The following is a 24,049-nucleotide window of genomic DNA, read 5'->3' as shown; positions in this document are numbered from 1 at the left end:
ATACAACTGATCAAACTGTATAATTTAGTAGTTAGTCCAATACTTGGCCTTTATTTTACAAACATGCAATTAAAAAAAACATTCTTTCTAGTATAGATCTACTAGGATATGAAGCATATTTATAGACTGAAATGACAGATAGTGGTACTGTTTGTTGGACTGCACCAGCTGCTTTGACATTCATTATTCCTGATCATTTATTCTCATGTAGATCTTAAGTACTGGGGAAAGCACTCCCTTAACCAATATTCTCACATATTAGTTGCTCTTTTCTGGATTTCTGTGGCGGCAAAAAATTGCCATTATGTTCTTGAAGAATTGAGTATCTGATCAGTGGCAACCAACCACTGGTGACATAAAATGCTGTGTTGCTCTGCTGTAACATGCACAGGCGTGTCACAGACATATTTTCATAAAAATCCTTTCTTTGGGATTTTTCCCTCTTCTGGGAAGCTGAGGCCCCAGAAGGAGAATGTAAACAATGGTTATCTGCTGCTGTGGAATGCAACAGGTGCACCTGTGATTGGCTCATGTTCCATGTTTACGATTAAGGGCCAATCACAGGACCAAGCTCTCTGGGACAGATTCACAGAGAGCTCTCTTGTTTTTAGATTCCTGTGCTATTCTTAGCTGAGCAGTTTCTAAACTTTTCTCTCTATTCCTTTTAGTACAGTCATAATGTATTATATATCATAAATTAATAAATCCAGCCTTCTGATCATGAAGCAAGATTCTCGTCTATCTCTCTCACCCTGAGGAACCCTTGCAAAGCCATGTAACACAGGGGTAAAGCTCATTTTGCTCATTTAGCATTGTACTGCACATTGGTGAGTTATCCTCATAGACGCTTTTCTGGAAGAGGCACTAGATACTCTAAGAATTTTACATGCAATATATCAGATCCATGATCTGAGCTGGAAAGACCAAGATAATGTTGACTTGACTGCTTGAAACTTGGGAATGCATACACAGTAGGTCCTGTAGAATGCTTCAGTATTAATTCAATTGTAAGTATTAAGCTATTCCTTTTAGAGCTATTCTGTAACATTTTACTTAATATTCACTACCAAAAAAAAATGTATTAAAAATTAAAACAGTTTTTCTGCTCTAGAGTATTACAGCACAGGACAGGTTTTGGATGTTCCTGAGTCCTGCTTCCTCCCTGTGCACACTGTGAGCCTCTGTTCATACTTGCATTTACTGCATATGGTTCAAGCTGGAGCCTCTTGTTTCTGGCAAATCTAAAAATCCTAGCTGTAATAATCAGTGTAAAATTTTGAGTGCCTCTTTCCAATGTGTGAATTAAGTTAGCTGGGAGTTCTCATGCCAAGCTCTATTACTCAGGGGTCTCTGAGCCTCTTCCCAGCCATCAGCAGTGCTGTGCTCTGGTGGTTCAGGGCAACACAGCTCTCCTGGTGGAGCCATGTTCTGCTCTTGGCTCTGCTACAGCAATGTCTGCTCTTCTTCTGGATCTTCTTGAGCAGAAAATCCTTCTCCCCCTTGCTGGGCTTTTGGGGAGATGCTGGCTGTTGCTCCCAGCTGTGCCATGGGGAGGTTACAGTTCTGTGTGGGTGCAGGGCTGCTGGTGGGGAGCCCCTGCTCTCAGCAGGCTGTGCTGCAAGCACTGGCTGGCACAGAGCTGTTGGGAAGTGGAAGCCACTCCCGTGACCACAAACCTTACTAAGCTTTTTGTTTCTCCTTGCCTGCCTTTTTATACAACCATTAAACCTCTCTGACTGGTACCAGTCCTCACTAGTGCACCTGTTCTTATTTTCACCATTCTGTTCTAAAAAATGTCAGGTATTGGCAACCAGGGTTTCACAGGTTTTGCCTTGTTGCTGTATCTTTGTCGTAGATGTTTTTCAGCATTTCTTTGGTATTATTTTCTACTGTTCACTTGTGAATAATGCAAATAGGCATTACATGTCTGAAATCATACTTCAGCTCTAACTACATAAATTCATGGCCTCTAAACAAAGAGGAATGTCAGAAGGTCTTTCGGCAATTTCACCAGGGCTAGTAACAAGGAAGTTGACATGTATAAGCATGTATGGTACCATTGTCTTACTAAAACAAGACTAAAAATCTAAGAACTGTTTAGTTCCAGATGTTACAATCAAATTTGTTAGCACATTTTTGCAGATCTTCTGTTCTTCTCCTTGACTTGCTTTTCTAGTTTTTGCATGTGACAAGCTTTTAGAACTTCTTTCATGCTACTATTTTGTGAAGCTGTTTTAAAACTTGATATATTAAATGATTTTTCTTAAATCATGTATTTTCTAGTTCCCCTATGGTTTCCTTCAGTTTGTAAATGATCATCATATATTCCTGAGATATTTCTCTAGCACCTCAGAAATTACTCTCTTGTTGGCTTTGAACAAAACTCTATATAGTGCTGAGTGGCTTCAAACTGATAAAAGAGCTGGAATTACACTGCCCCAGCCATCCCTTAGTAAAAGCCTTAATTGCTTTATGCAGGATCTTGCCTCAGCAATAAGTCTGCCTTCTATCTTAGACTGGACAGACTTTTTTTTTCCTTTTAAATCGGATTAACATAATCCAGCTCTGGACTTTGCTCCTCTGTACTTTTTCAGATTCTTTGGAGAATGTGGCTGCAATGACCAAATATCAGTTCTGAGTTTCTGTTCACTTTGCAAATGATGCTTTGCTAGTTGAGAAAATGTCCTGTGTGTTGCTCTGGGATCCTTGTAGGGCGTGATTGTCAAACTTGTGTTCAAGTAGCAATTGATGGCTTCTGGTGAGTGTCAGCTGCCATTGGCCTGTGAGGAGCAAAAGCCCTTTTTTTGTTGTTTGGTAAACCATGACACTGTTGTACCCAGGAAAAAGAGTCATTAACTGGTTTGCCATGTATGAATGTATGAAAATGGAGGAGTTTGCAAAACATATACTACGTAATGTCCAGTTTTGTCTCTCGCTCAGTCTCTTGTAATGAAATTTTGCCAGTGTCTATCCTCAGAAATACTGGCTGATGCTCAGTTTGTTTGCTTCCTATGATGTTGCCTCAGGTCTGGAAGACCAATCAACAAACTCCTACTATTTTTTGCATTCTTTATTGAGATTTGCACTCACATGTGCTGCACAGCTGCACCATCAGGACCACAGATGTGAGCAAGGCACAAAATCCATGCTGACCATTCTGTGTGTTTTCATGCTCTTTTTAATTTGGGTGGCAAACATGATGGTCATGCCCACTGATTATTTATACTTGTCTTTGAACTTTGTTTCTGTGCTTGCTGTTGCTCTCATGTGGCATTTTGGTATTTATTTATCTTTGCTCACAACTCTTAGGTCTCATCAGAGATTCTCAGGATCTTGGACAACTATTATAACTGCCCTGGAGTTCTTCCTGAATGGTTTCTGTGCTAATAAATGGCTTTTATGTTTCTGGCTGAAAATTTTGTTTTGCCAAAGATAAACTGTCTTGCCCAAAGGAGAATGTATGTGCTATGCATAGAAGCATGGGGCAGGTCTACCCAAACAAGTGCTATTACTTGATTTTTTTTCCACAAGATTCAACATTGTGTGGGTACCTAAAAGCCATAGAAACTGCAGCAGTGTGCCAAACACAGCATCATAGAATCATTTAGGTTGAAAAATACCTTTAAGATCGTTGAGACCAACCATAAACTTAACACTGACAGGATCACCACTAAACTATGTTCCTGCGTGCAACACTTACACATGTTCTAAATACCTCCAGGGATGGTGACTCAAACACCTCCCTGGGCAGCCTGTTCCTATGCCTGACAATCCTTTCCAGGAAGAAATTTTTCCTAATATTCAACCTAAACCTCCTTTGTCACAACTTGAGGCCAAACTGAAGAAAAAACCTAACTCTTAACAAATAGCTCAGGTGTGCATCTCACTAACATAGGAATGTTGCTTCCAGTCCTGATACTCGTGTGCTTTTAGCTAATTCAGCAATTCTGTGCCATACCCATAATGTCTCTTGAAGATGACAGTATTGCACAGTTGCCTTAGCATTGGCCTAGTCCATGTCCTCCAGGTTTTCCCTTTTTAAGGCACCCAAATATTTCTTTCAAATTCATATTTGTATTTGGCCTTACAGAGGCCAGGTTGCATATTTAGCTGTCGTTATTTCCCTTCTGAAGAACCAGAACTACCTACTTCCTTGCTTGTTTGTCAGAGCACCAAGTGATTCTCTCCATTTAAGCTGTTGCCCTGTGGCAAGCAGCATAAATCACCATAAATCTACAGGTCATTTGGACTCTTATGAATGTGCTGTGTTCTGCCAGGATTTTCCTCAGTTCTTTGTTCCTTGCCTCTCCAAAGCTGAGCAAGACCAAGAATGAGGCATGCTATTGTCCTCTTAATTCATACATATTTTTGTTGGCAAAAGCTATAAACTGAGTAATATCCAATTCTCTATTTATCTATATGTATATTTAACTTGCCAGCTAACAGGATGTTTGATCACTAATTAACTCTGAAACTACACTTATTTTACATTAGCTGTGCATTTACTTTGAGCACTAGGCAATCTTTCAGCTGCTATTTTGACTTGTGAGCCCTAAATCACCCTAAGCTTAATCTTATGATACTTTGTTGGTTCATTCATCACTCCTGTGAGCCAGCAGCATTCCTGGTTTAGTCCTGTGCAGAGTGTAAGAGCAGGCAGGCTTGTGTCACTCCTCAGTTCTTTCTTCAAACAGGCATAGCTCTGGGTAAGGCATCTTTTTCTTGAAACACTGTCACTGGTGTTTGAAGAATATAGATGTCTTGTCTAGCACCATCAGGTGCAGTACATTTTTATTGTAGATTTCTTCACATGCCTTTTTTCCCCACAGGTCTTCTGATCTCAAGTTCTGTTTGGTAATTTAATTGCTGGACAAATTCTAGTGGCTGTTTGAAGGGCTGATTCTGGGATCCCAGAAATTCCTTTCTGAGTTTGTTTCAATTGGATGTCAGCCACAAACCAGGTCTGTTGCTCAGTTTCTCCACCTCAAATGACAATGACCTTTCTCATAGGTACATTACAACCTCTCTTGTTCCCTCCTTCTTTGTTTGAAATACCACTGCTATGAAGGAAGCCCTGCACTTTGAAATGTCAGTGCAGCAGCTCCTGAGCTTGCTGCCGCTGTCTGTGCCTGCTGCCCACGCCTCAGTGCTCCTGCTTGCACAGCCACAGCTTGCCTGGTGTAACTCCAGCACTGTGAAGCACTAAAGCTGCTGCTTGAGCTGGGAAGGGTAGATTGACCACGGAGAACTGAGAGTTGTCTGCATTTCATTTGTTTTCCTTCTGCAGTGCTCAGAAGTCATGCAGAGCCAAAGTCTGCTTTCCCAGTGGGCACAGTCAGTGTTGTGTGGCAGGAGGAGCACAGCACCAGCTGCAGCAGCTCCCTAAAGATGCAGATCCCCTCGGGTGACCAACAGCTTCTTGAACGGAGTCTCAGGGCAGCCAGCATGTCCTGGCTGTGTCATCTGCAGTCCAGCCATATGCACAGGCCTTCTGAGCAGAACCAAACAAAAACCCCAGCCCAAAGCCCTTGAGAATTCAGCTGTGAGGCTTTTTAGGAAGAAAAAAGGTGACATTTATAAATCAAGTCAGTGAACTGTGTAGTTGTTTTCTGCACCTTTTTACTAGAAGCGTAGTGACAGTGACGTAGTAAAGTCACTGACAGAGGTCATTCTGCAAACCCAAACAATACTATTTATCCCAAATCCCAGAAGGGTGGGCTCATCAGTTTCTGGAATAAACACAAGACTGACAAGAACAGCAAAATTGAGTACCCTGAAAGATATTGGAAATCAAAACCAGCGAGACAGGCTGTGTAGCTGTCTCCTCAGAGTGCAGGGAGCCCTGAAGCTTTAGCTTTAGCCTTGCAGCCTGGATCAGCCCCAGCCGCCTGGGTGGGTGAGGAGCTGGCAGCACACCCTGCCCTGGACAGCCTCAGATCTGTCCTCATGCAGCATTAGCATGAAGAGTCAGGGGCATCAATGTCATTTGCAAGGCTTATCAGATAGAATACAGAAACCAAATTATGTATCAAGACTATTTTCAGTGAAAACAAAGTGTGTGTTCTGTTCCTTTTTGTCTCCATGCTCAGTTAGACCAGGCTTATTTGTTTTATTTTCATCTTCATGCTACATGAAACACCACATTTAAGCTGTTTGTTATATTCAAGAGTCCAAATCTGTTTCTTGTATTGCATGGATGTCACCAAGTCTGAATTGGAGTCAATGTCTGACTATTAATTCAAAAGGAGTCTTATTAATTCCCCCCCTTTTGCCCCTGTTTCTTCCTTGGGTTATTTGTTCTGAAGCAAGGTCATTGCCGCTGCATTTCTTAGCACCATTTGATGTCTCTCTAATTGCAATATTTATTTTTAAACAATAAAAACAAATTTTAATTTTAAAAATTAAAAAGCAGCTTGGCTATCAACACTTCTAATGTGTATGTGACCACAAAAGGAAGATGGGACTCTGCCCTTATTATCTTTGCAGATATTATGGGGTTTCAAGCTTATTGCATTTTTCTCCCATTCTGTTCAGTCCATGTTGTTGGCAATAGGGTCCCATTACTCTAGATTGCCTGTGGGTAGATTGCCTGTGTCTGTATTTTTTACATCTTTTACATTTGATTTCAGTGAGAATACAGGAGTGTTTTATCTATCTCATAGCAATCAACTGTTGCTCTTTTGTCCTGAAAATTGTGGCATTTAGATTAGCTCTCATTATTCTTGTTTTTCTTGACAACTAAACCTTTGACTGCAATTTAAATTTTAAGTTCTTTCCTTATTTCATGGTGAAAACAGAAAACAACAGTTTGTGGAATTCAGCATGTCAGATGATGCTGTTTCTTCCTCTGTGAGGCAAAACACAGAAGATGAGAGTTAGTATTTCTTGCAGTTGGCTTTTGTAACTTGAGTATTTTATTGCAGAGTGACAAATAAAGAGAATGTTTCATTTATTTATTGAAGTTGTATGTTGCAGGGATGTATATAACCATGCAGAAGAGTCTGAGTAATTTCATTTCCCTCTTCATTAGAATGGGTGACAGTACTGTATAGTAATAAATTTGAAAATAACAGTGAAAATGTGTACTTTAGTGGGCCCCTGAGAACATAATTTGTGATGCTTTGTGGAATATTCAGTCAAAGCTCAGAAGAAGATCACAGAACAAGTTATACAAAAGTGCTTCTACTGCTGAGTTTTTAGTACTAATACAGTTCTAAAGCATATTAAATTTTAAGATTTAAGGCCTGATTAAAAAGCTTGTTACAGAAAGCATACCAAGAAAATATAGTTTCTTCCATCTATACACCTGTGTATCAACTGTACAAAGCTTACAGAGTCACAGAAAAGCTGAGGTTGGGAGGGACTTCTGGAGATCACAGAGCCCAGCTTGCCTGCTCAGAGCAGGCTCAGCCAGACCAGAGTGCTCTGAGACGTGTACAGTTGGATTCTGAATTCCTCCAAGATTTTTCTTATGTTTACATGGATTTTCCAGGATTTCAGTTTGTGCCCATTGTCTCTTATGTGACATGGGGCACCACTCAGAAGTGTCTGGCTCAATCATCTTTACTCGCTCCCCTCAGGTGTTTATATACATTGGTGAGTTTCTCCCTGAGCCTTCCCCAGGCTGAACCGTCCCAGCCTCAGCTTCTCCCCTTTGCAAGGTGATCAAGCCCTTCAGTCACCTTTGTGGCCCTCCACAGGGCTTTCTCCATGATGTCCATGTCCCTCTGGTACAGGGGAGCCTGGAGCTGGGCACAGCTCTCCAGCTCTGGTCCCACCAAGGTGTAAAGCACAGGATCACCCCCTCAGCCTGCTGAACGTGCTCTGCCTGGCATGGTCCAGAAGGCTGGTGGCTTCTTTGCCACAAGGCTGCACTGCTGGCTCATGGTCAGTTTGATGTTCACCAGGATGCCCAAGTCACCCTCTGCAAAGCTGCTTTCCAGCCAGTCAGCCCCCAAAATGTGCTGCTTCATGGGATTGCTCTTGCCCAGCAAGTAATTATCAAGACATGTGACTTCAATTATTTTCACAAAATTTAAATTCAGAAAGACATTCAGAAACCAGTTTCCAAGAAACTGTAGCTTCCTCAGAAGTACTCATGATAAACCTAATTAGCATTTTTTCTGATTGCCACACATTGCTGAGAGTAAACATAGTTGATCGAGCATTTACCTGGCAATAGATCATGGAAGCTTATCAAAGAATTTATTTTAATCAGATATTGCTGACACTGTACAATGATTCCAGGCTACTCTTCTTTAAATTTCTTATAACTGTATGTTTTATTTTATATGCCAAAACAGGTTTCTTTTGTACTGCTGTGTACTGTGCTGCTTGCACAAGTCAAGCTGAAGCTAATCCAAGTACAGGAATCTATAGGGATGCATTTTATCAGGTGTCAGTTTTATACAACTGGGGCTTTTTGACTGCTGGATTTTCTATTTATTTGTCTTGTTACTATGGTATTATAAACTGAAGAAGTGCATCCTTCTCTTTCTTCTGGCTTTGACTTTGTTCTGACCAGAATTTGTTTTCTGCTTTAGCTGAAAAACTGTTTTGCACATTCTGATGTTCACTATCTTACACAGGCACTTGTTCTTCCATCAGGAGAGGTGTTTGGCACACTAAAGTACCTAAAAAATCCTATTTTTGTCTGCTTACTTTTACTGTAGATTTTTTTTACTAAATTTCTTTGTGAAGGAAACAAGTTGGGCAATTTGTCGGGGAATTCATGTGACTCTCAGCTTGGTTATGAGCTAATGTCTGTTTGTCCTCTGTGTCATCTGTATTTAGAAGAAAAGACAGGAGTTTGGAGTGTACTCCTGTCTTCACAGTAGTGAAGGCTTGGAACCTTTGTTGTTGTTCCTTTTGAGAGTGGAGAATGTAAAATAAGATGACTACCAAAGCAGGGGAGGTCTGTGGTAGTACTGCAGTCTCTAATAGCCATATCTGCACCTCTATATTGAGAGACTAGAGGCATATTTTTATATGATGTTGTTCCTTCATGTCAGGTATCTCCTGAGAGCCTGGAACTTGCAGTGAAAGACATGAAGCTTCTGTGGAAATGTTTGCTATTTAACTTCATGCTAGACTTCCTATTCTCAGAGGGTCACTGCTCCTCCATGCCAGCAGCTGGCCTCTTGCTTTCCCCTGTGTAGGAGATGCTTGACACAGGCTGTTAACTCACAGCCCAGCTGCACAAGGTCCTCAGGAACCCGCTGTCATTGATCTGGCTTGGGTCAGGGTTGTGTCCCTGATCCCCAAGAGAATTTCTCAATTTCCCTCTTCCAACCTTGGCTATCCTGTGAGTTGGTGAACCAGAGATGTAGTAACTCCCCAGATGCCTGATGAGCTTTAATTCCCTTGCCAGCATTTTCATTCCATCCCATGTAAGCTACTCCAGGTGCACATTTACAGAGGAATATTTTAATAATAACAATATTTCATAACATGGAAATTTTACTCAATGAAGTTAAAATTGTTTATAGTTTCAATTTCTATTGGTATTGGTGTTGACACTGCTGTATCTTGTGACAGGTGGAGATGTTCCTGATTTTATCTGTTATAAAAGTGGTTTGAATCTTATCTTCTGCAGGCAAGCTGAAAAATAAACTTTCCTTTCAAATATCCATGAAGGCCTTAGCCATGATACCTGCAAGCACAACCATGAGATAAAGTTAATATTTATTCCACAAGTGGAAGGAGAACACAATGCTGATAAAGAGCTTCTTTTGCAGTAGAGTTGATACAAAACACTGCTGCCTTTCAATCACATTATAAATTGGCAAACATTTGTTTTATTAAAATGGGAACAAAACTAGCAAAAAATATTATAACTAAATAATGTAGTTACATGTCTTTCTGAACCACATTTCATTAACTCCTGTCAGCTTAGCATCATATAATAAAGGTGTTGGCAACCCAGCACCTCTTCTGAGCTCTGCTAAGTACAGCAGTCTGCACTGTGGATCTGAGGGAAGGATTGTATCCAGTGGGTGTGATTATTACTCTTTCTCACACCTAAAGGAAGTAAAACAGTCAAGACAAGCTCTTTCTGCTACATCTCATCTGTTTAATTATCTGGCATGGCAATGTATCTAAGTGAGAGCACAGCCCATCAAAGACTGGACCTTTCAGTGTATCCTCCTCTGTCCTCATGGTTCAAAAGAAATGCATATTTATGATTATCAATGAAGTGATAAGATTAGGGGGATAATGTGTTTAAAAGTGAAAATTTCGATGGCTTCATTTGCATATGTAAAGATGTACATGCTTCTGGTCATTCGAAATGGAAGCAATTTAGCCAGTTCACAGTAACTTCCAGCACTGAAACACTCTGACAGAAGTGAAAGGACAAAAATACACTCCAAAAGATATAAGGGCATAAAAATGGTGGCTTTTTGCAGTGTATAAAGACAGGCTCCTGTCTCTTCGACTGCTGATGTTTGCTTCCTGCATCTTTAATAATGAATTGCCATTTAAAGTAGTGTGTAAGAACCACATTGCACAGCAGAAAAGGAAGTAAGTGCTTGCAAGTAAATCTGTGAGGAGACAGTTTAGTGTGAAAAGATTTTGTGTGTAGTGCTTTAGTCAGTGCTTCACAGATAGAGTTCCTATTCTCCTGCTTTTTACTGGTTTTTTTTCAATGCAGTATACTTAAACCAGTTTATTTTGAAAAATACTTCTCTTGAACATCCTCTGGAAATGCAGCTGGACCCACAGTCAGTGACACCTTTGCACTGTGTGCAGCTGCTCCTGCAGGATCCTCCTCTGGAAAGACAAAGAGAAAACTCAGAAAATCTGATTGATGAGTCAATCAGGTGATTTGTTTGTATAATGGAAAACCTCAAAGCAATGAGATGCATCAGACCAGAAATAGCAGTGCTTGTGCCTAATTCTTTATTTGTGTTCCATGCTCTTGCCAGGTCGTCTTGATTTGATCCAGTTACATGAATTTTACATCAAATTCTCCACAATCTTCTCTGTTTCTTGGAAATTTTGTTTCCAGATTCCTGCATCTGCTCCAGGGCTCCTGCTGTTACCTGCTGCTGTCTCCCAGATCTGAGCTTGCTCAGCAGTCTGTAGATAGGCAGAGAAACAGCACTTCCATCAGAAAAGTCTACTGACCCCATTGTTTCTTAAAAAGTTGTATCTTTAACGTCTTACAAATATAGATAATGTTGTCACACAGATTTTGAAGAACCACAAGAAAATCTCATCATGAGAAACTTTATAAAGGAAACACAATTTGACTTCCAAGGAGAAATCAATTTTCCTGCTTTTCATCTCCTTCAAGTGGAATATTTGAAAAAAATCACTAGGTCACTGAAGCTTCTGTGACGACAAATCCAAACCCAGACTCTGTGGTTAGGTCTTGTAAATCAATGTGTTTGTTCCTTCAGAGCAGGGTTGGGAAGCTCTCCTTGCTGGGGATGTGGGGAGCACACAAACACCTGCACTGGTCTGTGTGTTAGTGGGGTCCCAGGGATGTCAGCCTTGGTGGAAGGAAGGGCCACATCTGCCCTGCAAGCTGCAGGTCTCAGATGCTACTCTAGAAAATTCAGTAGCATAGTTGTATGATATTATTGGAACACTATTAAGTAGTTTTTCATTTTGTTAAAACAGCTAATAAGACAAAAGAGATCACATAGAAGCACATTTCATTTTATTCTGCTTTAGTGTAGAAATTTGCTATGTAATTAGAACTAAAAATAAGTAAAGGAGAAGATCTTTTTAGTGAAAGCTTTTTATCTTGTTCAAATCCACAATGTAGCACACCTGAACTAAGAGTTACAGTGTTACATTAACAACTAGTGAAGTAGGATACAAAGGGTAAAACAACATGGTATCTATCTGTGAACAGGAAAACAAATAATTTATCTGTGAAATTATGGTTGTTTTCCTTCAGCTGCCCACTACTGTTTAGTGCCATTCTCATAAAACAAAGTTTAGTGATCTGTAAATATGCTATGGATATATAGTTCAGTCCTCAATAAATGACTGCTAGCAGAGTGAATTATAATTCAGTCAAGTCCACTACATTTTTATTCACTACTTTTTTATCCAGTGAAAAGCCTTAGATTCTTCTTACATAGTACCTGAATAAATTATTATTGTAATACATTTATAGAAGTGGTGAAAAACACAGTACAGCTGCAGTGAATTGCTACATTAAAGCAGCAACTTTTTACATCATGCAAATGCACCAGAATATTTACCATCTTTAGATTAAAAGGAGTGGGGTATTTTGGTTTCGTCTTTTTTTAAGTGAGGCTTATCATTCTCTGATCAGAAGTACAATGCTTGCCAGTGAACCTCTGGAGAAGAAGGGAAAGAAAATCACAGAACATTCTGAGCTGGAAGCGACCCACAATGATCATCAAGTCCAGCTCCCAAGTGAATGGCCCATGAGGGGAACAAACCCCATCCTTGGTGTTATTAGCACCATGATTTGTCTACATCAATATAAATAGCCACTCTCAAATTTAGTTTGGTTTGGATTTGGGTTTTATCCATTTCAAGACTTTCCCTGTTTGTAGTATGACTATGTTAAGAATAAAAGTACAAGCTTTGGCATGAGGTTTTGCCCAGCTACCTTACTGATGTTGCTAGAAAATGCCTTTGAAAATTGGAAAGGTTGTTGAAATTGTCTGTGAATGTTTTCAGTAGTAGAGGAACAGTGCTAGATAGAGCAGCACTAACTAGGAGGGGAATTTTTCATTCCAGCTGGTTTTACTCATCAGCCTTTGTTAAATGAAACATTGTGAGCCAGGTTCACAAGGGGAGATGCCTTTTGTACATTCAGCTGCACAACAGTCTGTGAAGAAAATTTTAGAATGAAAGCCTTGAAAATGTTCTTGACCTGTTGTAGGAAAAGATTACCAGGAGGCAGTTCTTGCATCTGTTTTCACAGTGTAAGCTTCCTGATAAATATTGACCTTGAGATCTTTTGTACTGCCTGTTCTGGAAGTCTTTGATAAGGGTAAAGAACTCAATGGTTTTCAATTTGCAAAAAAGATACTAATCATCTGATGAATTTAAAAAAGCAAATAATTAACTTAGCCAGACCTTATATAGGCTGAATTTTTAGACCTAACTACTAGTGGCAGGAGTCTTGAGAATCTCTGAAGTAAAGTTTTTGTCACAAAATCACTACAAATTTGAATGAAGGAAAGACTTCCACAAGATTGGTTTGCTTACGGAGAAAATTGTCTGAGGAGCTGACCTCATTTTTCCTTGAGTGAGGGATGTGGTTATTTAAACATATCTGTCAGGAGGAAGGTATTGAAATGGCTGTTAACCATTCAATGGCAGAATTGGAAAGAGATGGCTTTGTGCCTATCCCAAGGACCTGGGATTTTCAGAACTTTAGGCCTCCCCTTCTGTGGTCGTGAGCTCTGTGTGATGCAACCTTAAGCCCAGGTAGATGACAAAGAGGAGACATTGAAGTGTTCAGGGCCAGCTTGGATGGGGCTTTGAGCAACCTGGTCTAGTGGAAGGTGTCCCTGCCCATGTCACCAGGGTGGAATGAGATAATCTCTAAGGTCCCTTCCAAACCTAACCATTCTGTGATATGTCACTGCTGGTTGTCTGGGGACAGATTGATGGGCTTTTTATTTATTGGTTTATGGTGTGCTCTCTAGCAGCTCTGCCTCAGCAGAGTTTGACAGCGGAGTGTCAGACATTTCACTGGCGCTCTGTAGTTCTGCTAATCTCAGCAGGATTCGTGGGGGTATTAGTGCAGTAAGTGGTTTATTAGAAGAGATAATTAGCACAAAGCAGATGAGGATTTAATAAATAAGGAGACTTGGTCTGCATCACTGAAACCTAGTTACGTGACATGGAAAGTCTCCTTGTTGAGCCTTCTTACCTCTCAGCTCCCTAGTGCTTAATGCATCCATCAGCACACATTCAGGATGGGCAAATTCTGCTGAGGAGTGCCCATTTCTGATGAGACCTACCTGGAAGATATGGTGATATGAACAAAGGCACTTCAAAAAGCAACACACACGCACACAGAGGCAGAAGCTTCCATATCCCCTGCAGTGGGAGCTGGGAGGCAGCTGGAACAGATGCAGGCAGCAGGGCAGTGAGCTGGGAGCAAGGAGGCACTGGGGAAAAGCAAAGCTCAGCTGGTCTGTCAAAAGACTCCAGCTGCAGTTCTTGGAACTGGCTGCAGGCAGAGAAAGCTTTTTGTTCTATAATCCACCAGGAAATTGAGCTTTTCCCAGGTGGGAATTCAGACTTGCAGGTGAAAGGAGAAAATGAAACCTATGCCTAGCATGGAAAATGTCAGAATCCTTGGCTACATTTAAAGGAATAACATTGTTTGCTCACTACAGATTGGCTTACCTACAGATTGGCAGACAAAAGCTACTTCAAATGAATACATTTTCATCAAAGCAAGTAATATTTTTAGACCTTTTCCATGTTATTAAATATGCAAGAAAATGTTAGTCCAGTGCTGCTCACGTGGGAGTGGGTGAGTGAGTGAGTGAATGTTTCTCATTGCAGTGGGAAATCTATTGTTGTCCTGCTGCCTCCCAATACCCAGAGCCTTTCCTTGAACTGCATGTGATTTCCCTCCCAATTTCCTCAGTCTGCTCAAACTTCTGGAAATTATGTCAGTGTTTATTCAGAAAGAGAGCTTTCATTCAAGCACTGTAGGATTACCTTCATATGTGTAGCATTAAAATTATCTAGGAAACTTCTGTGCAGAGTAAGTTAGCATTAAGTCATGACACGTCTCTTTGCTTACTAGAGGTAGATTTTACCAGGCACCGAGGTAAAATACATTTTCAAAGCTTGTTATTCTAGCTATACATTATAAATTTGCATTGCATTCATTTCCCACAATAGGAAATCACTGTAAAACTCTAGGGAAGATGTCAAGGAAACTCTGCTTTCAGAATCACATTTTTGAAAGTAAATACAATTTGTTGCAGAAAATGTTTCTGCAGCAGAAACATTGCAGAAAATGTTTCATAAACAGCACTGCTTCTCCCATTACTCAATACACAAAATTATCTGATTGGGAATTTTTACTTTACCGTTAAGATATCCTCACATAGTAATATTGCTGTTTATTAAACACAGACCCCCAGGTAAGGATTTGAAATCAGGTACACTTCCAGGACAAAGGGAACAATCCTGCAGCACGATCTCCCTCCCTGTACTTCCAGGACTATTGGCACCTGTAGTTTACCTTGTGACTGTGGAGCAAGCCTATGGTAGCATTGGTGGCCTCAGTGTGCAGAGCAGCCTTCACAGAATCAAGGGTGGGTCAGGCTGGAAGGGACCACAGTGGGCATCTGGCTCATCTCCCTGCTCCAGCAGGGTCATCCCAGAGCACATTGCACAGGGTTGCATCCTGTGGTTCTTGGATAGCTCTGGTGAGGGAGACTCCACAGCCTCCCTGGGCAACCTGATCTGGAGTGTGATCACCTGCACAGTGAAAGGTTTCTTATTGTATTCAGGTGGAACTTCTTGTGCATCAGTTTCTGTTCATTGCCTCTTGTCCTGTTGGTTGGCACTACTGAGGAGAGTCTGGATCCATCCTCTGACACTTTCCCTTCAGATACTGATAGACCCCAATGAGGCCCCTTGCCAGTCACCTCCTCCGAAGGCTGAGCAGGCCCAGCTCCCTCAGCCTTTCCTCATAAAATAGATGCTCCAGTCCCTCAGTCATCTTTGCCACCATCAGCTGGACCCACTCCCAGAGCTCTGTGTGTTTCTGTACTGAGGAGCCCAGAACTGGACATGGCACCCTAGATGTGGCCTCACATGGGCTGAGCAGAGGGGCAGGGTCACCCCCCTCAACCTGCTGGCAAGCTCTTCTTATGCACCCCGGGACACCCATGGCATTCTTGGCCACAAAGGCACACTTGTGCTCTGTTACCCATTGCAAAATCCAGTGCATTTGGATGGGTTAGTCAATTCCTCCAAGCATTTTTTGTCTTTCGTAGCAGTGTTCTTGACATGTATTGGCTGTTAAAAAAATCTTTTCTGAAATAAAAAATGTGGGAGATTTGCTGTTGTTTGTACTGTAAGATGTTCCATGAGTAGTGTGAAGGAATTAAGATAAGCTGATAGCTCTCAGTGATATGTGGCCAGGTTTGCTCGCTACACACAAGATGGGGGCTCTCAGAAGTATCCAGACATCCACATAATTGCCCAAACTTCATTTTCTAGTTGTTGTATATTTTCACTGGACAGGACATGAGGCATATGATGTGGGTCTTGCCCCGCTGCTGTCGTGCTGCTGACATGGCCTCTCAGTCCAGGTTTGCTCAGGTTCGGTGTGGTCAGAATCAATAAAGCAAAAGATTGTTCCATAAGAATATTCTCTTCAGTGGTGCACTTCTAGTTTGTTCTATGCTGAGGTCTTGAGAAATCACTTAGGAAGCAGACAATTACTAATTTGGACACTTTCAGCTGGGAAGTTGTTTAGAAAGCTGTTCATTTCAGTTGGGTTTTATTCTTTCCAGTGAAAACCAGTAACTCATGGTATGAATCCATCTAAATATGATTTCTGAGGTCTTGGGACTTACGTGTTGATATTTTTTATTCAGTCATCTTTCCTGATGTGGAAATTATACCTGCATTGAGTATTTGTGTATGTGTGTGTGTCTGTGTGTCAAGTGTGAAGAGTAGGCAATCATTTGTGTCAACATGATGCCATGCATGTACCACTGGTACCTTTTCACTTTTGGTAGAATCACATCAGTTTATTAACTCAAAGTAACTAGTGGCATATTCACTGTTAGCCCAGGAAAGTAGGTAAGACATAATCCCTGCACTGTAGGAGGGCTGTATACTTCTGAAGGGCTTGACCCATTATCTTCTGATGTAGCTTTTGTATCATACTAAAAATCACCAGTCTGGAACAGAGCAGTTTGACAGAATGACTCAGTTGAGTCACAAAATGACAGATGCTAGAAATAAAAAATAAACAAACTGTGCCAGGTCATTGCTGTCAAAGCAGGATCCTTCACCTGTAGTTCCTGCTGTTTATGCAGTCAGTGGTAGTTTGGGGACCATCTTTTTGTTGATGTGACATGAAAATTTCATATGGTTTTACTTATTTTCTAAGGTTACACATTGCATCTTAGGATATAACTACAGCAGCAGCCACGTGCTTCACTTGGTGTTTCCAAGCTGCTGATCCCAGCCAGTGCTGTGAACCTGAGCTCTGTCCCTCTGCTTCAGATCCACCTGCAGCATCACTTCCCTTCCCAGCTGCTGGGCTTCCCTTGGCTCTGTGCTTGCAACAAAGCCTTCCCCTTCTCCATTTATATGGAGCCAGGCACCCCAAAGAAAATCCTCAGACCATGTAGCTTAATTCTCCCCAGACTTGGTGCAGCAGCAGAGTTGGGAGTTACGAGCTGTGGTCCAGGCAGTTCATTCAGCCTGAACTGCACCCTCTGTTTACTCTGTGAAGGGAAGGGCCATTGCATCTCAGCTTTAATCCTGGCTGCAGCTGCCTGTGAGTCAAAGCTTTGCTCAAAGGCAGCTGTGTCTTCCAGAAAGGCAGGTAAAACACATTGCGGTGTTCTGTCTGATCTGCCTGTAAACAGAGCTGATGACATGTCACTGGAAGTGATTGTTCAATTATCCAACATAGTGCAGAAAAGTGCATATGCTGAAAGGATTTAGGTGGGAGTATAGCTAGAAGATGCTGAGGGACATGGTTTTCTGTTTTAGATCAGAGACCATATGTCTCAAACAGACCCCTGACCTTCTACCAGGGCACTGACTGGCACTGCCAGTAATTTTGGCTGTAGATAGGACAGGAGGAGTCATCTATTCAGTTTGCCTTACTCGATACTCATAATTAAACATTAATTTGCTCAGGAACTTCAATCTGCTACATCTATATTCATAAATTAGGTAGCATCTGAGAACATTCCCTGGCACTGGGACTCCATCCTCTGTCCTGCTGAATTGTAATGCTGAGGATAATAGTATGGTTTTTGCCAGCTTCTTTCAGTGCCAAGGATGACCCAGGGCATATTTGATTTCCTAGCAGCAATGCAGCCCACCAGCCCCACTTCTTGCCTCCCTGTAAGAATTCTCTTTTATTTGTTCAGTAGCTAGTTTGACCCAATATAGAGATTTTGAACTGAGTGGAAAAGGGGAGCTTGACCATTATCTCCCTGGAAATCAGGGCAGGGATTTGAATAAAGAATTCCCCTGTGTTCTGACAGAGGGTACCAGTAATCAAACCCCAAGTGTTTACTGAGGCATTCTGGTCTCACGCTACAGCAATTCAACTTTTTTACAGTGAACTTGGATTGTACGAGTCAGAGGTACAGGCAAGATAATGACCCTCCAGTCTGGTGAGATGAGGAGGAGAGAGAGACTCTCCCCTTGGGAGAGGAACTCCTGGGCAGTTGTCTCTGCCTTGATACAGGTTCAGTAATACACAGAAGATGAGAGCAGACAGAGCATGTAAGTCAGTGTTGAGGTGGTGAGCAGTGAGGCTTTGGATTCGCATTGTGGCAGTAGAATGAGGGAATTGCACCTTGGGAGCTTGTGTTCTGCTTGACTGCTTTTATACCACAGCCTCTGAAAAGGAGATTTGCAACATTACTGAGCTAATGCAACTTTCTTTACAGCTTTTCAGAAAAAGAATGTTTGAAAAAAGAAGTGTAAGGGTTGGCCTGCATGTAAGCCTACGAGTCCAAGGTAGAAATTATTGTGTTGGGGGATGCTTAGTTTTATGAAAAAGAGGAGGGAAAAAAAAATGTGATTTGATCCAAATTGGATGAGGTTTGACTGCTATATTGCAAAATATTTGTTTCACTGTGCTTAGGTAAATAATGTAGCAGCAGCCCACACCTCTCCCTTAGCAAGCTGTCTCACAGGCAGCAGTTAATGAACTAGTAACGAAAAAAATCTAATGGGTTCTGCCTTATTATGCCCAAAATAGGCTCACATGTTGACTTTCAGCAGAATCATCAAGAATGTACTTTGGAGCCAAAATGCAAAAAGTTTCTAATAGTTCTCAGCTGGTTTGTGTGATTTCTCTAATAATTCAACATTCATAAAAATGTATGATGAGATTTTTCTCAAATGACAGATTATAGCTGTGAAATTTTCCAGTTCATTAGGAAAATAATAAATTTTTCTTCCCTTCAGAGAAGCTAACTATTGGCCAGCATTCACAACAGGTAGAAGGGAAGCCTTTTCTTCCTGATTTTAGAAAAAATCAGGAATTTGGTGTTTAGAAAATGAGGGTTCACCAGTGCTGCCCTGGAACAGCGGTGCTGTGGCTGAGCAGTGCAGGGGGAAGCAGCCTGGCTTGCCTCTGTGGAGTTTTCTGTCTCTCCTGGATGAAGTCTTTGGGAGTCTGCCTCCAACATAAGGCACTTAGCATCTGCAAAGGGAGAGCAGAACATCCATCAAACATGGAAAGATCAAAAACTGTGACTCCCTGTGGAGGGACCGTTGGGAGGGAAACAACTGAATAATGTTGAACATATTCAGATCTCTGACTTCACCTAATGCACACTGTGCAGGCTGTGTTTGTAGTCAAATGCTGATTCATTGTTATGGATGTGGAAAACCTTTTGTGCTTCTGCCTTTAAGACACTGCTCCATTAGTTGTTTGAGAGGCAACACTGCTTCTGCCTCCTCTCAGACAAATACAAGCATAAATGTGAATCTGAAGTGTGATTTTGTGTTGCTGAAAAGGCAGGCCTGGCTGTCGAATGTCTTGGGAGGTGGTTTGATGCTTGGTACACTGAAATAACTTAAGAGCTGACAGGGGCATGTAAAAAATCAACTTTAGGGAAAAAATAATCACGATACGGAAACTTCAATGATAATTTGTCTCTTCATGGATATCAAGACTGGACATGCTCATGCCCAGGAGTCAGGAACCGCTGTGGTTTTGAGGACAAAAATCACTGAAACAGTTGAACTCTTCACTTTGAAAGACTCCTCACCCCTGTATCTAAAATAGCCTTTAAACTTCAGCTCATCTGCTTCTAATGGTCTGGGTACATAAAACCTTCCATGATAGCCTTTCCTCCTTAAGCCTTGCCAGCTTAGCAGGGCCAAGGCAGGAACTCTGCAATGCTCCCAGAAGATGCTTCTGGCAGATCCCATGGTGCAGGCAGCACAGAGAGATATTCTGTGCTACATGAAGAATCAAACTGCTCCTTCTTCCCAAGGGGATTTCCTCAAATTTTGGTTGTTTTCATGCTCCTAGGAGGAACTTTTTCTGCATTAGCAGGTGGTGATGGACAGAAAAAGCAGGTGCTATTTCCTTGAACAGTTCTTGTGGGAGTAAATTTATCCTGATAATAAGTGCAATTATTTTTAAAGTGTTATGTCTTCAATAGCTGTTATGTGGTATAAGTGTTTGATGTGTGGTGTGGCTTTTCTTATGTTGGTTCTCTCCTAGCTCAAAAAACATGTTGTTGCCTCTAAACAAATCAAACCCCATTTAATTAGCAAAGTGCCTTACATAGTTATTTCTATGATGAGTAGGTTATTGTCTCAGCAGCATCAAACTCAGTGGGAAAAAAATCTAAGAAGTGTTAATTTGTTCTCTGGAAATAGCAGGATTGGAGATGAGCAGGCAGCATCAAAACAGAATAAAATCTCACATACATGGTTGCTGGTTTATGGAAATGACCTTTCATCTTTTCAAAGACAGAAGTCTTCCACTGGGAGAGGGAATGCACAAAACAGCTTGACAAGACAGCCTGTAAATGTGTGTCTCTAACATAGGCATAGCTAATATTTTCTATTATTGCTATGTAACACTCTCTGGGCAGCAATCAGTTCCATTTAAATATGATTAATATGAAAGTAATAATGTTCCAAATTTCATTCTTGTACATACTGTCAGAGGAAAGACTGTTGATTTGTTTTTTAAATAATCTGGTGGGGAAATAAAATGAAAGTCTAATTCCTGTGACACTGCTACTGCTCTTCTCAATTCTGCCCTGTCTGAATTTTCCAGGGTGTTGAAGGTGTTCCTGTCCCGCACAGCTCAGCGCATTCCCTACATGACAGGTGGGAGAGTGATGAGGATGCTGTCTGTTATTCTCCTGGTAGTCTTTTGGTTTCTCATTGGCTGGACTTCTGCAATAACCCAAAATTTGGAGAGAAACATTCCACTCATTGGTCAAGGGCAAACATCTGACCATCTGATCTTCAATATGTGCCTCATAGACCGCTGGGATTACATGATGGCTGTTGGTACGTTGATTTTTTAGCTTATTTTTAATTTCTATAATGAAGTTTGATTGCCTTTAAATTTTTCTTCTTTTAGAATATCTTAAAGCTTTGTCAGACTGCCTAATATGTGAGAACTACAGCAGTAAAATAGCATATAGGTTTTTTAAATGGGCTAAGAAGTAAAACAAAATATGCTGACACTTTATGACTTTCAAAGGTTTGTAACTTGGATTGTAGTAACAAAGTGATGGGTGCTCAAGACATTTCATCTTTGAAGGCAGAAGGAAGAAGTAATTCTTCTACTATTAAGGCTCTTCAATGGTTCTTCTGCTACTGAAGTGAGGAATTGTAACTAGTTTAATGAAGGCTTTTTGATTTTGCACCACAGAATTGGTCAGAGTTCTTGTGTGAGGAGGGAAAGAGCTTCCACCATCACTCATTCATAACCTTCCAGAAATTGGTATCAAAGTACAGGGAATAGGAAATGAACATCAAATGTGCCAACTTAATGCATTTGTTAGGTGTGCATGGAAAAGGCAGAAGCTAAAAATGACACCCTGCAGAAGTCAAATAAAGCAGAGAAAGGATTAGTTTTTGTTTCCCGAACTCTGTAAGAAGCAGTGGGTTCCCTGTGCCAGGGTTCAGCTGAGCAGTGTGATGTGCTTTCTCCCACGCAGTGCTTCCACCTCCAGCCAGTGTTGCTTGTACAGCCCAGGCTAGCCACCCACTGTCTCAAATACTTCAGTGTTTGAAATCTGAAATAAATTCCTACTTTTCTGCCCTTTCCCTGCTTCTCCTATGGACATCCCACTGACAGAGCTCTGCTACTGAGGGTTAGGGAGAGGTAATGGTGGCTCCTTTGCATGAGAGCACAGATGAGATGGACAGAGGTGGTTTCTCTCAGACTGGCATACAGAAACTCAGTGTATGACAAAACACTGCTGCCAGCTTCACAGAGGAGCTTCCATGGCTCCAAGGTGTCCCTGTGCTCTGCTTTCCTCTCCTTTCCGTAAGATCTCAGAGGCAGTCAGGCACAGGGGTACCCCATCTGTCAATCTGCTCACTGGCAAACCATGCAGAGAAGAGTAGAAAGGAGCATGTTTTGAGATGCCTCTCAATTTGGGTGCTTTTGGGGGATGTACTTTGCAGTAATAAAATAGAAGTATTGGCAGAGATGTTGTAAAATTAACAAAAAAGAATTAAATGCGCAACACTTGATGATGTCATCTGCACTATTTTGGATCAAAATTTTGGTGTATTTGACACTGTAGTTTTATTAATATTTTGATAGCGGTGGTTTTTGAATAATGACAACAAATGTTTTTAGTCTCTGGGTTTTATAATTCTGCTGATTAGTGATTAACAATTCAGATCTTAATACCCAATTCTGATCAATTGTCTATTTTGGCAAAAAATTAATTAAGTTGCTGTCTGCAAAGTATTGAAAAAAAAGTAAGGGTTGTTTTTTAAGGTATGTTTACATTTAGAGGAATTTTTAATGTTTTTCAAAATACACTCAGGGGTACTAGAAGCAAAGTGAGCTCTCAAGCCTGGAAAATAGGGCAGAATTTCTTTTGTTCAGTCATTTTGTCTTCTTTCCCACACTACCTCATAAACAGAGTTATGCAACTCTTCAGTAAACTATGCAGTCATATTAGTGGTACCAAGAGATGTGCACCTACAAGACTGTAGTAACATGTGTGGTATATATATATATATGTGTGTGTGTGTGTGTGTGTGTGTGTGTGCATGTGACTTCAATATTTTTATTGCTAATAGCAGCCTCAAAAGCTTGCAGTCAGTAGGAACTAGTCCGAAACTTAGATACTTCATCTCAGAAATGGGTCAGAGGTAATATCCTTAAGACAGAATTCCTTTTATTCCTGTGTTAGCAGCCTTGCAAAATATAATATGTAATGAATTAATTGATAGATCCAGCTATTTGATTTCAAATGCTAAAATAAAAATGGTGAGTGGTAATTGATTAAAGACTTGTTATTTAATTTAATTTTTTCAGGCACAGTATTTTATATAAATCTAGTGAGTGTTTTGCAATATATTCTGTCACTTGTAGCCCTTGCTGGAACACTTCCCTATTTCACTCAGCTGTCAACACTTCACTGAAATGCAGACAGGAAATTTTCAAGGTCACAGATTAGTGAAGTGAGAATTAACAAGGCTCTGCTAGAAAGTCATAATGAGATGAATCCTTTATGCTACCAGAGATTATTGGAATTGGGATTTATGAAGCATTTTCCATACTAATCATGCTACTTAGACTCTATCTCCGGAGACTTTTATTACAGTGAATGTTTTATATTTACATTTCCATTAAGTCTAAGAGGATGGTCTCTGTGAGAGATGTAGGGACTTACACACAATGGTTATCACTGATTCTAGCATTGCCTCTGTACTCTGTGATATGCTGGTGAGAAAAATTAGCATTCAGTAAATCTTACTTTATCTACATAATGTAAAGTTAATGTGTATTTTCCTTTGAGTTTGTAAGTTAGTGTGTATTTGCCTTAGGGTTGGATACTTGTGAGTAGCTTATTTGCTACTTGCCTTATTGTTTTATTTCCTGTGTGTTAGTTTCTGCATCGCTTTCAAGGTCAGGGCATCAGTCTCATTGAAAATCCATGGCATGGTTGACAGTCTGAGATTGCAGAGAAAGACCTGAGGCCTTGAAAATACTCACCCACAAAGCCTTTTTCTTATGGCCTGAATATATTCTATACCTCTGCCTGTCACTGTCAGATTTTGACTTAGAAAACAACTCCAAGTGATAAACTTCTGCTACCTACGGGCTTGCAGTGTCACAAATCAAACTACTGTTCTTTATCCTGAGGGGAAAACA

At 40.9% G+C, this 24,049-nt stretch overlaps 1 protein-coding gene across 1 annotated transcript in view; it reads left to right on the top strand.

The window, feature by feature from the left end:
• GPR158 (G protein-coupled receptor 158) overlaps nucleotides 1–24,049 on the top strand; it is a 190,858-nt gene that overhangs the window by 145,945 nt on the left and 20,864 nt on the right. The window contains exon 7 of the mRNA XM_054273612.1: nucleotides 20,975–21,213. Coding sequence (XP_054129587.1) covers nucleotides 20,975–21,213 — 239 coding nt within the window. The remainder of the gene's footprint in view (nucleotides 1–20,974; nucleotides 21,214–24,049) is intronic.

This window comes from Melozone crissalis, unplaced genomic scaffold, assembly GCF_028551555.1.
Source record: "Melozone crissalis strain CALT ecotype California unplaced genomic scaffold, PUWL_Pcris_2 ptg000016l_1, whole genome shotgun sequence".
In the NCBI taxonomy this organism is placed as follows: Eukaryota; Metazoa; Chordata; class Aves; order Passeriformes; family Passerellidae; genus Melozone; species Melozone crissalis.
This window is presented reverse-complemented; position numbering and strand designations above follow the sequence as displayed.